The sequence below is a fragment of the Strongylocentrotus purpuratus genome, unplaced genomic scaffold (genome assembly GCF_000002235.5).
Source record: "Strongylocentrotus purpuratus isolate Spur 01 unplaced genomic scaffold, Spur_5.0 spur5_scaffold_4, whole genome shotgun sequence".
NCBI lineage: Eukaryota > Metazoa > Echinodermata > Echinoidea > Camarodonta > Strongylocentrotidae > Strongylocentrotus > Strongylocentrotus purpuratus.
Genome location: NW_022145610.1, coordinates 25554551 through 25567981, shown reverse-complemented (window position 1 = coordinate 25567981; position 13431 = coordinate 25554551). Strand labels below are relative to the sequence as shown.

General features: G+C 36.3%; 2 protein-coding genes across 2 annotated transcripts; both read left to right on the top strand.

The window, feature by feature from the left end:
• The first annotated feature begins 2543 nt into the window (after window positions 1-2543).
• On the top strand, window positions 2544-5016 carry LOC115929094. Its single transcript, XM_030997260.1, has 3 exons — window positions 2544-2665; window positions 4342-4745; window positions 4960-5016. Exons 1-3 carry the CDS (start codon window positions 2578-2580, stop codon window positions 5014-5016), a joined length of 549 nt encoding a protein of 182 aa, XP_030853120.1. The 5' UTR covers window positions 2544-2577.
• LOC115919016 lies at window positions 4879-8653 on the top strand. Its single transcript, XM_030997006.1, has 3 exons — window positions 4879-6968; window positions 7601-7741; window positions 8329-8653. Exons 1-3 carry the CDS (start codon window positions 5031-5033, stop codon window positions 8488-8490), a joined length of 2241 nt encoding a protein of 746 aa, XP_030852866.1. The 5' UTR covers window positions 4879-5030; the 3' UTR covers window positions 8491-8653.
• The last annotated feature ends 4778 nt before the right edge of the window (window positions 8654-13431 follow it).

Here is a 13431-nt window from a genome sequence, read left to right as displayed (position 1 = left end):
TTATTCGGGGTTCTCGCCCCCTCCCCCAAAAAACTACGCCACTGAAGTGATTATAAGCTATGCATGGAATATCAAATTGCACTAGAGGTTTATATCACATTGTTAAATAGCTGAGAAGTAACGGAATTTATCATTTTGGCTGCTTGCCATTGTTTGCCTGACGATAGGCCTATATCCTAAATATTTTTTTCAACAATCAAAGATTAGTATTTAAAAAATGTAAAGGGAGAAACTAAAATGTTGTGTCGTTTGCTTTGAATAATTGTTTGACAATGTATCCATGAACATTTGTCAATAATCAGAGGGAAAGAGGGAAGCTAAATGTTGATTTTCATTGAATATCAACATTAATTATACCCATCATACGAATAATTTCAATATCAGATAACATTATAACTAAAGCAATGGATTAAGCAAGGCTTAAAATCTTGTTCCCATGACCTTATTGCCCATTGTTATGCTATTTTCTTTCGACAAGATTGTGTTCCAAAAAGCTGAATGGTAACTTTAAGATGAAAAAAAAAAAAAGAATTTACCAGCAATAGCTAAAAATCTCATGCACATATACCCTTGCTTAAGTTAGTGCACTAGTTTTCGAGTTCATTAAGTTGATGTAACTTAATGAATGCACTATGAATCGCTTTAATAATTGTATTTGAGTTGTTACCAATAATACCCCTTTCACACCAAAGAACCAACCTCACACTGAATCTATACCGACCGATTCTTGGTTATTCGTGGTAATGTTATTTTGTGATCGGTCTGGCTTCGGTTTGGTGTCGATCTTGTAGATGTGACTGACATATATAAACATGCGTTATTGCCCCGGTCATACCTCAAAACTGTCTCCAGGTAGTTGATTAAAGTCCTGGATATGTGTAGTAATGTTTGGTCTTTTGTCACTCAGGTGTTTGGCTGTCGGTGTTCCTTGGGGTATTAGCGTGACTCGTCGTTTGCTATGGTCTGCAAAGGAGTACTCTCCAACTTTTAACACAATATAACAATTATGACAAATTCCAAGCTTTGACGGGCTAGCCTGCTTGTGAGTCTGTTTTCTTTGTTTTCCTTGAAATTGAGTACGAGATTCCCCCCCCCCCCCCACACACACACACACATCCGCGCTTTCATTCAGCGCTTTACTTACATATTAATATGATTATTTTTTAGACTCACAAATAACTTTATTAAAGCCTATTGAAAAGCCACTTAAGCCTCCAGGGTAGAGGGCAGTATTTGACATAGAGTATCAGAGCCATTAATAAACAGACTTCAAGCATGGACCGAATTCACAAAGGAGGTTTGTCGACAAACCTTGGTTTTTGTGCGTCATATGACGCGCTTTTACAAACCAGGTTTAGTGCCCTTTTATGAGGCATTAATCCCCATTACTGTCAGTTATGACTTAAGGACGTATGTCCCCTAGTTGATTAGCATAGTAGCAACACATGCTTTAGCAGTCACCCAAAACAAACACTCACTAACTGTCATTCAATAAAATCTGAGCATGTATACTATTATCTAGATCTATTAGGAATAAATCATTATCAAAATCATTCAATAAATTGGGGTAAAAATAATTATTCCATCATTATGACCAACAGTGTAGTTACATGTATTAAACATGCGTTATGTTATGTACTTGAGATATATGAATACTGTGTATTGAAAAGGATTTACGTCAAACATGTATGTAGGAATCACAAATTCCGTAACGAATTATTATCAATATGGTTATCAGTATTAGTGTATTATTATCATTGTTATCATTATTATCATTATCAACATTTAAATAATTATTTGAGTTTCTTTTTCTTGACTTAAGTAACAAAAATAAAAGGAAAATATAAACACGGTATAAACCCGTAGGCGTAGCGTATTTGATGTTGTGACAATTGAAAAATTGTAATTTGATTAATAGGCTTTTCATATGTATTCCGTAATGAGGAATAGAAGACTATAAGTCAGATATTTAATTCTCTTAAACATGGTATTAGTGCATTCGAGTATATTCCATATTCTGATCTCATTATGGATAATCAACGCGAACGCTATCGCTTCTAACTATAACGGGTTGAATAATTATGATTCGTGATTGGGCACACACGATGTGCTTGTTGACCAATCGTATTCTTTGTTGCGAACAAATAAAACAGATATTAAGATTGAAGCGCGCGAGTCCCGGGCGCGAGTACTTCTTTGATTTCTTCTTCCAATGTAGTACAATCCGCATTGACGTTGGTGTTTTGACGTTACTAATCATGTAGTGCAGTCTTTGTAACTATGGCATTAGGGCGTGTCCGTCTTTCACAAGACTCCAAGAAACTATCAGTCTCTCCACTGGAGACTGGAATCTTCTGTAAAGCTTCGAAATGATGAAGGCACAAGTTCGATACGTTAGATGTGTCAGAAAAAATACGAGAGCTAACGTGGAATCGAAAACAGGGAAGAAAAAACAAACAGAGATAGACGAGGAATAAGATTGTTGCCTCATATAATACATTCTCTGAACAATCGCTTTTGAAATGATGATTTTGATGTGATATCTTCTCATGAAATTATTGTCTCCGTCATTTTGGGATGTTCATCATGATGAAGACTCATCAGTTATTGTTTGTTCTTCTCGGCTTTTTGTCTGCTCACCTTCACGTCGACGCATATGTGTTGGGTAAGATACTTTCATTTTTTTCTGTGATGAGAGAAATTTATCTCTAATCATGTTTCTTTCTATAAACATGATAGCAGGTCCTTAGAAAGAACAGCTTTATGAGGCGACCCTGCGTGAATACAACCATATTTATTTTGTTATAAAGGGATGTCCACGAATCCTTATCCAGTTAGTTCATATACCATATAATCAACCCGTAATTGAAGTGAATTTAATTGAACAAGATTGATCATAACTTTGTTTTATTTATTCAGTGAAAACATGGTCAGTTTATAACTGCTTTCTACAACAGCCATGACAGTTTACAAGGGTCTCCAAGGCCTACATCAGATTTTGTATGGCCCTATGTTGAGAAATATGGCTACTACCGATGGGAACATTTTCAAAAAGTCGGATACTCATAACGGTGGGTTGCATGCCGGATTTCATATTTTCCAACTATACAATCAGAAAGACTTTCGAGAAACAAACTCAATTCAATACCCCAAATAAATGCCTCGACACATCACATTGTGGCTATGTTATATACATGCATCGTAGTGATGTTTGCACAAAGCTATTGAAATTTGCTTGAGGTTGATTACCTTTTCAGACTCTTTGCTATCGGGCGCTACGTGCATTCACCAATTGAATGTAGAACATGACGGAACTCACAAAGCTTTTTTTTCTTTTCTTCAATTGTCAATTCAAATGACAAATAATTATTTCATTCTATATTTATTGAGTAACATATCTTTGTACATTTAACCCTTTTTAGATGTATCAAGGCCTAGGATTAAGGTTATTTTCCGAACAAAGAAGCATTGTGTATTCACGGTATTTCCAATTTTTAAAACAGTTTCCTACACTGTCCTACTTGTAGCTACTTGCTCCCTCTATATATAAAACAAAGCATAATTGGTAACCATTGGTCCCCCATGATCATCCTTTTCTTATGTTAATTGAGAGCTGAGTTGATGAGATAGCCACCTGTCATTGACCACGCTGTGTGGTCTAATCCCCCCTGACCAAACTAGTACAGCCGGCCTTTAAAGGGAACTAATGAAAGGGAAACAAAATAAGCCATGTGATCAGTTGAAAACCATTAATTCAAATCACTGGATGCAGTGCAAAAATTGAATGCCAAAATTTATTTCTGAGTTTAATTTAGGCATATCTCATTTGAAAAGAGGAGTTAACGTTTCAAGCCATTAAATCATTGTGATTTATAGGTTTACTTGAAAAAAACGTTTCGAGGTTTTTCGCAATGTCAACCAACACATTTTCTTGAGCTACATTATCTTCATGAACACGACCGCCGAGGGTTTTTTTTCCATCAAAATTTGAGAAGATAGTTATTATTTTATGTATAGCAGAAGGGTGCGAACATAATTTAGTCAAAATAGTTTATATTCTAAATGACTAAATAATAGAGATATACATTTCAATATGTTTCTTAGCGTCTTACCAGTTAAAACGTAAACCGACCAAAGCGCTAACATAATTAATACCCCAGTCACTAAATTCAGTGACGATTCTGCACTTTACGGCCAGCACACTCCCCATTCCACTGAAGAGCGTTGCAGTTAGTTGCCTTCTCACTTATTAATCTGTAACTGTCCCATAACTGACATGTATCATGTAGATGTAGTCACAAAATGCAGTATTCTTTCTTTTCTCTTTTTTGTGACTTCCAGATGAAGATTCCGGTCTTGAAGAACTCTTTACCATGTGCATGAACGGCTCTTGTGAAAGTGAAAGCTTTTCATGCACCAACCGTTGCGGTTCGTCGCTGCCCAACTCTCGAAGTTGCCAGTGTGACCACGAGTGCCTTATTCTCGGCGACTGCTGTCTTGATTACGAACACCTCTGCATCCCTCTAGCGATTCGCCATCACACGAGGATGGTGGCTTCGTCTTTGCCTGTACCTGATACTAGTCTGTCGTCCTCTGTGAGTCAGGAGGACGAAGGCAACAGAGCTGCGTCATCCATCGGGGACAATTTCTTGATCCCGCCGAGTGTCATCGTCGCTAACTATCCAGACTTCGACCTGTCTTTAAGGAGATCCCACATGCATTTAGGCGACAGGGCCTGTGTTAAGGTAGGAAATTATAAACACTTCGTATTCGTGAAAAAGTGCATGGATTCAGCCTACTCCGGAAGTCAACTGGAGCAGCAGTGCCAAATGCCTACCTCTACCTTGGATTTGTTAGCGTCACTCCCTGTGGCAGTGACCAATGATACGCACTACCGGAACATCTATTGTGCCTTTTGTAGTGGTATACAATACAAAGACATCTACTTCTGGAAAATAGGCTTCGACTGTGGATCTAACAGGATTCAGACAAATCACTACCAAGGAGATGTGTTAGATACGGTAGGTATCATGATGAAACTCTGTGACTACGATATCTTGCCAAACCTGGCTCCGGGTACACAGATGCCTCGATCATGTACACAGGAGCAGGGATCCGAGGATAGGTGCAGGTGCAGTCGCGGATCAGCACAAAATACTTGTCAACAATTAAGGGACACGTATAGCTATCCTGTAATTGTTCATGGAAATTGGTACAAGAATGTCCACTCAGCGTTCTGTAACGAAGAATTCAATGGTACATCGACCAACATAACGTGCTCCTTTGAAAACGAGATACGAGATCGAAATAGTAGACCATTTTCTCTACCGATGTTATTCACATTTTCTATGAAAGATGGAGCCCTACTCACGACCTCAGCCAACGGCTTTGTAAGGTCCTCGAATTCGTCGTCTTGTGACATCAATGAGTGGTTAGATCCATTTCTCAAAGAATGCCGGGCGATTTACTGCCCGAGCAACACATTTGTCATCAATGGGGTCTGTGTGAAAGACCTCAAAACAAGTAATCTTACTTTTGACCAATGCTCAACGAATAGCTCATTCTGGAAACAGAAATACGAAGAAAAATTGCAAGAAACGGACAAGTACCGGCAAAGAACATCCTGGCTCAAAATCCGAGCTGTTTCTAATCATGAGTCGGCGCTCAACCTCATAATGGTCACATTTCGCGTTACTCTGAAAAGCGAGAAACTTGATGTCAACATCAAGAATCTAAAGACAGTGTCTTCATCGACTAGAAACTCTACCCTCCATACCCAAAGCATTGTCTTCGAGCTACACCTGACCGACAACACATCAAACTTTACCAATATGCCATCTGCGATTCGACGGGCAGTACGACTTCTGGCTTACGACAGCGGTATAACAATGTCGGTACTTTCTGTCGAATGGAAAACCTACGAATCGCTGTCCGTTCATACTGATATATGCACCGAGTCTCAAGGAGATGTGTTCCTTCGAGTCTTATGGGCGAAAGACACCACCGACTATTCGGACGATGAGTACGACGAATTATTACTAAACGAAGACATGTTTAATGAGTATCAGCCCAAGAAATTGACCATCTACACGGATAACAACAAGGAATGGTCAAGATTTAATCTCCATTGTTGCAGTAGCCCATTGATGTGCAGGCAGATTTCTTTTAATTCCTCGGAGTTTGACTGGGATAATGTACTCAACGGTACACTTCTACATAAAGCGAGTGGCATAGTCATTCCATCCGATATGTTCTCACTAGATGGGAATGGATTTGTCCGGGTATGTGAGGATATGTTTGGTAATCAAAATATCACGAACAAACTCAAAGGCCACATCCTCAACAGTCAGACGTACGTGACGCTTGTTGGTAACGCCATATCCATCATCTCATTACTAGCCACATTAGTCACCATGTGTACCTTTCCAGAACTCCAGAACCTACCTGGCAAAATCATATCTTGCTTGAGCATCTCGCTTCTGCTGGCAAACATCTTTCTGTTGATAAGTTACCCGTCATCGTCCGAATGGCTCTGCTTGTTGTTCGGTGTTTCCCTTCACTATATTTGGCTCAGTGTGTTTTTCTGGGCCAACGCTCTTGCCATAGACATGACCCGGACATTCCGCGTCAACTCCAAAAGGATGGTCTTCAGGATCAAGGGCAACGTCCAATTCATAATCTACTCCTTGTACGCATGGTTTTCCCCCGCCATCATCGTCACTATCGGTGTCCTCATACATTTCTTGTCGGAGCGAAGGATCTACAATACTGTGGGTACCTGTTGGCTCATTGCCGGTCAGCCCATTATAACTCTATTTCTACTACCTTTCACCTTCTTCATGGTTGTCAACACGGCGCTCTTTATCGTGGTTCTGGTTAGTATCAGCAAGACCAAGGATGGAATGGACAATGTAACAGAATCATCCATCAACATCCAGCCCAGAGCAATCGCCTGGCTTGCTATAAAGGTAAGATAAACCTGCTCGTAGTTTATAGCATATACAGACGATCCCAAATATTCTCAGAGGTTTTGAACATACTCCTAAATGATGAAGATGCTTCATAAGAATTTTGTTTTCTATTCTGGAAAGACTATATCCTCCTGTGTATCATGAATGCACCGTCGGTGCATAATAATAATATTTAGTTTTTATATAGCGCTTAATACAAATGTCTCTAAGCGCTTTACAAATATACTATTACCCCGGTCATTGGATTCAGTGCTTGCCCGCACACACTGTGTGCACAATCTCCTCATAGCCTCACAATGATTACGTAAATAACGTCCATGAGCACCTTTCCAGTTTTCTCATTTTTATTCAAAGGTTTTTTTTTAAAGAAATAGTTCAACAGATGATGATGTAGCAGTAAACACGGTATAGGCCCTTGTTCATGATTTTAAGCAAACTTTGCAACTATCTCACGTTTCCTGATCTCATTTTCTACGTCGATGAGAACATAACATTGAATAGACACGTAGTGACTCTCGAAACACAGTGTTTCGTTAGGCTTACCAAATCAACACTTTTGGCGATTGACCTGAAGTGTACATTATAGTGAAATATAGTTATAAGACAGTTTTTGTATTTTGTTGTTGCAGCTCTCATTCACGTTGGGAATCACATGGGCCCTTGGTTTGGTCGCTGCTATGGCAGGCAATCAAATCATCTGGTACATTTTCAACGTCGTCAACTCCTTGTCTGGACTCGGTGTCTCACTCTCCATTGTTGGAAATCAGAAGGTAGGTGAATCATCGTCTCCTCACTTCGTCATCACCAAAATATTCGGCATTGCTCGTTTTTTTTCTTCTTCTGGCAGCTTCAAATCTCTCCATAGTCTGCCCTAAAAAGATTTAAGTGTATAAAAACACTTTGAGAAGACCAGGGGGTGTTTGAAAAAGATCTTAAGTTGAACTTATCTCTAAGTGGGACTTAACAGTTATGGAAGCTGTTAGCATCTTTGAAAACATTTTATAAAAGTTATTTTAAAAGGCATAAAATGTTGATTCAAATCATTCATATTTTATATTTTCAAGAAAATTTCATGTTCTTGATGTGGAATTTATGAAAAGTCTAAAATACTTGAATTTCTGCTTTTGAATATATTTCATTTTAATGACGGTCGCATCCTACCGGGTACACATTTTAACACCTGGGTAGAGAGTAGCAAGTGTAGGTTAATATCTTGCCAAAGGATATCAGTGCCGTGTCGAGATTCAAACCTTCGACCTTCACATCTCCAGTCAAGCGCCTTAAACCGCTCGACCACGACATTCCCACTTGATAAGAATGCTTACTATTCTCGTCTGTCTATTTTCTTCATATCCAGGTTCTTCGGCTGTGGCAAACGAAGATGAAACGCTGCAGAGGCACAAACGTTGAGGGTGCCACAGAAAAGAAAAGTACCAATGTGGACAAAGCAGCGTCTGAGAGAAGAAAGAGTACGCCCAGCGACAGTTCAAAACAGATTCTCAACGATAGTGAAATCTAAGCGTACAACAAGCCTGAAACAAAGTATTCCACTACATTCCAGTTTCTACTAAAATCCTCTTTATATATAGTCAAGCCAAGTACTATAAACATAGAGAAACAAAAATGGATCTCCTTCATTTTTTGCTTTTAAATTTGAAGTGAATATTCATAGAGCAAAGGCAAGTGAAAACTCTCAAATACGTGAGAATTGAATACATAACTGGGCTGCATTCCTTTCCGTGGAACAAAGATGTTCCGATCAAATGATAATTTCACGACACAGCTAGTCCCGACTTACCAGTAAAAAAAACATTGCTAACCAAAATACATATGATGGCCGTTACAAATTTAAAAGGAGGAGCCGTTTGCAAAAAGTGGCGGTTCTATGGATTTTTTTATTTTTTTATTTTTGGATTTTTTTAATTTATTTATTTATTTATTTTATTTTTTTTTTTTTTTTATTTTTTTTTTTTGGGGGGGGGGGGGGGGGTGGGGGTGGGGGGGAGCTTAAGCCAATGTAGAAAATTGATGCAAGAACTCCCGAGGCGACCTTATGCTCTACCCCCCCCCCCCCCCCCCCCCTCCCTAAAAAAAAAATCTTCTAGAATCGCCTCTGTTCACTATAGGCCAGCCAACCTGTGTTCTAACTTTGCCTATAAATGTTAATAAATGAAGAAACAAATTAAGACTTTCACATCGAACAAAAGGAAAATCAACATCAGGCAATTTTAGTGGCTTTGTTTATTGTGCGAACGCATCAATGAAGGCAGAACATGTTTTATGCAGACAATACGTTTGTACCTTAATACTACTCTTCAGCCAATAATTTGAGGCTCCTTGCGTTTGTGTTTTGTTCCTTCTCATAACATTCTTTGTCTTCAGAACGTTTTATTTAATTTCTTTGATGTTCAATGTTATACTTTAAACATAATTATCAATATTATTATGCGATATCTTCAAAACGCACATTTGCTTTTGGCTCCAAATAGGCATTTCTCATTTGGCTCCAATAAGTATTTCTCATATTGAGATTAGCATTCTTTTATGAATGTTAGAGTTGATTTCTTTGATGTTCAATGTTATACTTTAAACATAATTATCAATATTATTATGCGATATCTTCAAAACGCACATTTGCTTTTGGCTCCAAAAAGGCATTTCTCATTTGGCTCCAATAAGTATTTCTCATATTGAGATTAGCATTCTTTTATGAATGTTAGAGTTGAGAGCAATATTACTGAATTGAATTAAAAATGTTTATTGAGAAACAACCAATATCGCTGCCACAATCTTATGAAGTTTAAGTAACAATAGAACACACATAAATTTTATTTCAAATTATTCTATTTAACTTGTATTAACAAAGATTGATTTGTATATAAATATATCAGGATATCTTCATTAAATGTTTGATAGTTTGTGATGTGAGTAATAATACCGTCAAGGAATACAATAGTAAATTAGTTTGCAAGTTTGTACATTAGTCAATTAGACAATACATCTAATATGAATAACTGTGTCGGTGTTAATGTCAGTTGGTCAGTAAATGAATAAGCGTTTGATAGTCAGTCAGTATGTAAGTCACTGCATAACTTAGTCAGTAGATTTTGTAGTCAGCTTGTTTGCTAGTGAATTTAAATACATGAACATTTAATTTATGTGTGTGTTTCAGTCGCATTAATGTAAAGCAGCACACATTTTCTCGGATATGGAAAATTTAAATTAAAGAATAAGAGCTGTTGACCAGTTCAAGAAACTACTCCAGTCATATCTATTCTGCTAGAAATTACTAAATCGACAGCCTACATATTATACTTGACTGATCTCTGAGACGTGTCTAACTTTTGTTTTTAAGTGGCCCAAACATTGTGGAGCGTGTGTGCAGCGCTTTGTAACTGCAAGGAAAAGGCGCTATATCAAATATCTTTTGGATTATTATTTTAAAACACTGATTACATTTATTTATGTGCATCTTGCTAACCTTCCTTTATTGCGTGAACAAGGCTGCATTTCCCCTTCAAACTAGAATAATCATGTTATTTCTTACTAACTTCATTGAGTTATTCACTTGGGTCAATCAACAAGTTAATTAACAATCAGTCAATCAATCAATTGATCAAGCAACTACTTAAGCAATCAGTCAATCAACAAGTTAGGTAACAATCAATCAATCAACCAATCAATCAATAATGATCAAGCAACCAATCAATCAAATGATCAAGCAACCACTTAAGCAATCAGTCAATCAACAAGTAAGGTAACAATCAATCATTAATCAATCAATCAATCAATCAATCAATAATGATCAAGCAACCAATCAATCAATTGATCAAGCAACCACTTAAGCAATCAGTCAATCAACAAGTAAGGTAACAATCAATCATTAATCAATCAATCAATCAATCAATAATGATCAAGCAACCAATCAATCAATTGATCAAGCAACCACTTAAGCAATCAGTCAATCAACAAGTAAGGTAACAATCAATCATTAATCAATCAATCAATCAATCAATCAATTGATCAAGCAACTACTTTAGCAATCAGTCAATCAACAAGTTAGATAACAATCAATCAATCAGCCAAACAATCAATCAATCAATCAATTAATCAATCAGTCAATCGATTGATCAAGCAATTATGTAAGCAATCAGTCAATCAACAAGTTAGGTAACAATCAATCAATCAGCCAATCAATCAACCACTTAAGCAATCAAATAATCAACAAGTTAATTCAAAATCAATCAATCAATCGATCAGCAAATAAATCAATGAATAATTAGCCAAACATTCAACTATAATCAAGTATAGATCATCAGTTGGTCACTACATAAATCAATTAATTAAAAGCGAATAAAGACAATTGAAAGAAAGCAAAATTGTACTCTACGATCATTAAGTTTAATTCTGACACGCACTTTCAAACATACTAGGGTGGATGCGAATTGTTTACTCACAAAAAAATAAATACATTGTTTGCAGATTTAGTGAAATCATTGACGAGTGTATTACGATTCAATTAACACAAACGAGCAAACTAAGGGCAAAAAAAGTCATTATGGCTTTAGACTTTTTAGAAATGGGTAATGAACTATTATCAGAATTTTAAGTAACAGATTAATGAGAATGAAAATAAAATAGGCTGTCTTTGCAAAGTACATAAGAGATTGGAACTGTATCTCTGATCGCTTTCAGATATTACTAAAGGTTATATGAGAGCAAATTTGAATAAAATGGTGTATAAGGTGGATAAATGAAGGAAAAACAGTATATTTTAAGCTAAATATGTTTTAAGAAAACACAGCACTTTGGTTTTTTTAACATAGCATGAAGCCAATAAGCACAACAAAATAAATAAATGAATAAAAGGCTCACTTTTTGCGATTCAACAATAAAAGCATGTAATCATTCTTTAGTAAAATGTTCGTGCATACCTGGAAACCCGTATCTTTACTTGTGATTAGCGTCTGTACTATTCACATCTTAGATGTGAATGAAGAAAATCAGCGTAATACATGAAGAATATAAAACTACGTCGTCAAGAAGGAGTATTCTTTTCTTATATAAAATGTGGTGAATGGTCCTCCATAACCATACTCATACACACACAAATAAAAAAAAGAAGAAAACCGAATTCGGAATTACAATAAACCAAAGAGATTTATAACTATATGATTAATACACCAGAAATGTACAGGGGAGGGGGGAGAAATCAGTATTGTATCTATCAATACCATTCCTCATGTCATGCCTAGTTATGGAACATGATACATATATTGTCAATAATAAAAGGAGTATTTGTAATACTTCATTATGGAAACAATTCTGAATTTTCATATATAATTTTGATATTGATATATATATACTCCATTCATCCAAGATAAATAAAATTAAAAAAACAATAATCCCATACTCATTTGACCTGGATTAGACATCCGCCTGTTAGAATGTATTTGCTTCTAAACTGAATATACCTTCTTTTAGTTTTCTATTTACAACAATATAATTTTTTTTTGTGTCCACAATTATCTTAGTACTATAGATAAATCACTCCATAATTTATTCACATTCACAAAGATGTATTTACAGAAATAAGTTGAAAGAAAGAAAGTATGAAAAGAATGAAAACAGATAGTCATTTTCAACAGATACTGAAATTATTCATCGCTCATAGCTCATCATATTCCAATGAAAACAATACAGAGCGGATACTTCTCAATGACCATAGATAGGTTTGCCTCAGCTCTGCAAATCATTGCACATTATTATGGATAAACAACATATTTTGATGCAAAAACCGTAACCCAGGTTGAATAGAGAATTCATGTACAATGGCTAAACAACTTTCTTCTCCATCTTTGCTGCCCCACAGTTAAATCAAGCACACAATTATATGCAGCATTTGGCTTCTCCATGAGCACAGAAAATTGAAAAATTCACAAAAACAAGTTGCCAAAAATACATCCCTCAGTATCCTTGACTCGTATAACAAGCTATGAGCAACAGCTTGAAGCAGTGGGCTTAAAACCACACAAGTTACAGGGAGAAAGCAGAATTTCTATTTTTAAACAGAGAAGAAGATTATAAAAGGTTAATTAGGATATAATCAGGTATAGTGTTCTTATATGTCATCTTTTCTCTGTCCACAGAAAAAGGATCTACATGTATATTCTAAGAAATGTAATTTCAAAATATTCATTCAAATACACATTACAATATGTTTGAATGATGCATTTATGTGTCTTAAAATTTTGTCTGAATTTTTATGACAACTCGACGTCTATTTTATATGAAATAATCAATTTACATAGGTTTATTTATGGGCTTACAGAAGGAATGAAAGAGAGAGAAAGAGAGAGAGAGAGAGAGAGAGAGAGAATATTGAAAAGGCAGATAAAATGAAAAGAGAGAGAGAGAGAGAGAGAGAAATAGTTCATGCTAGGTGTTTATTCCTAACAGA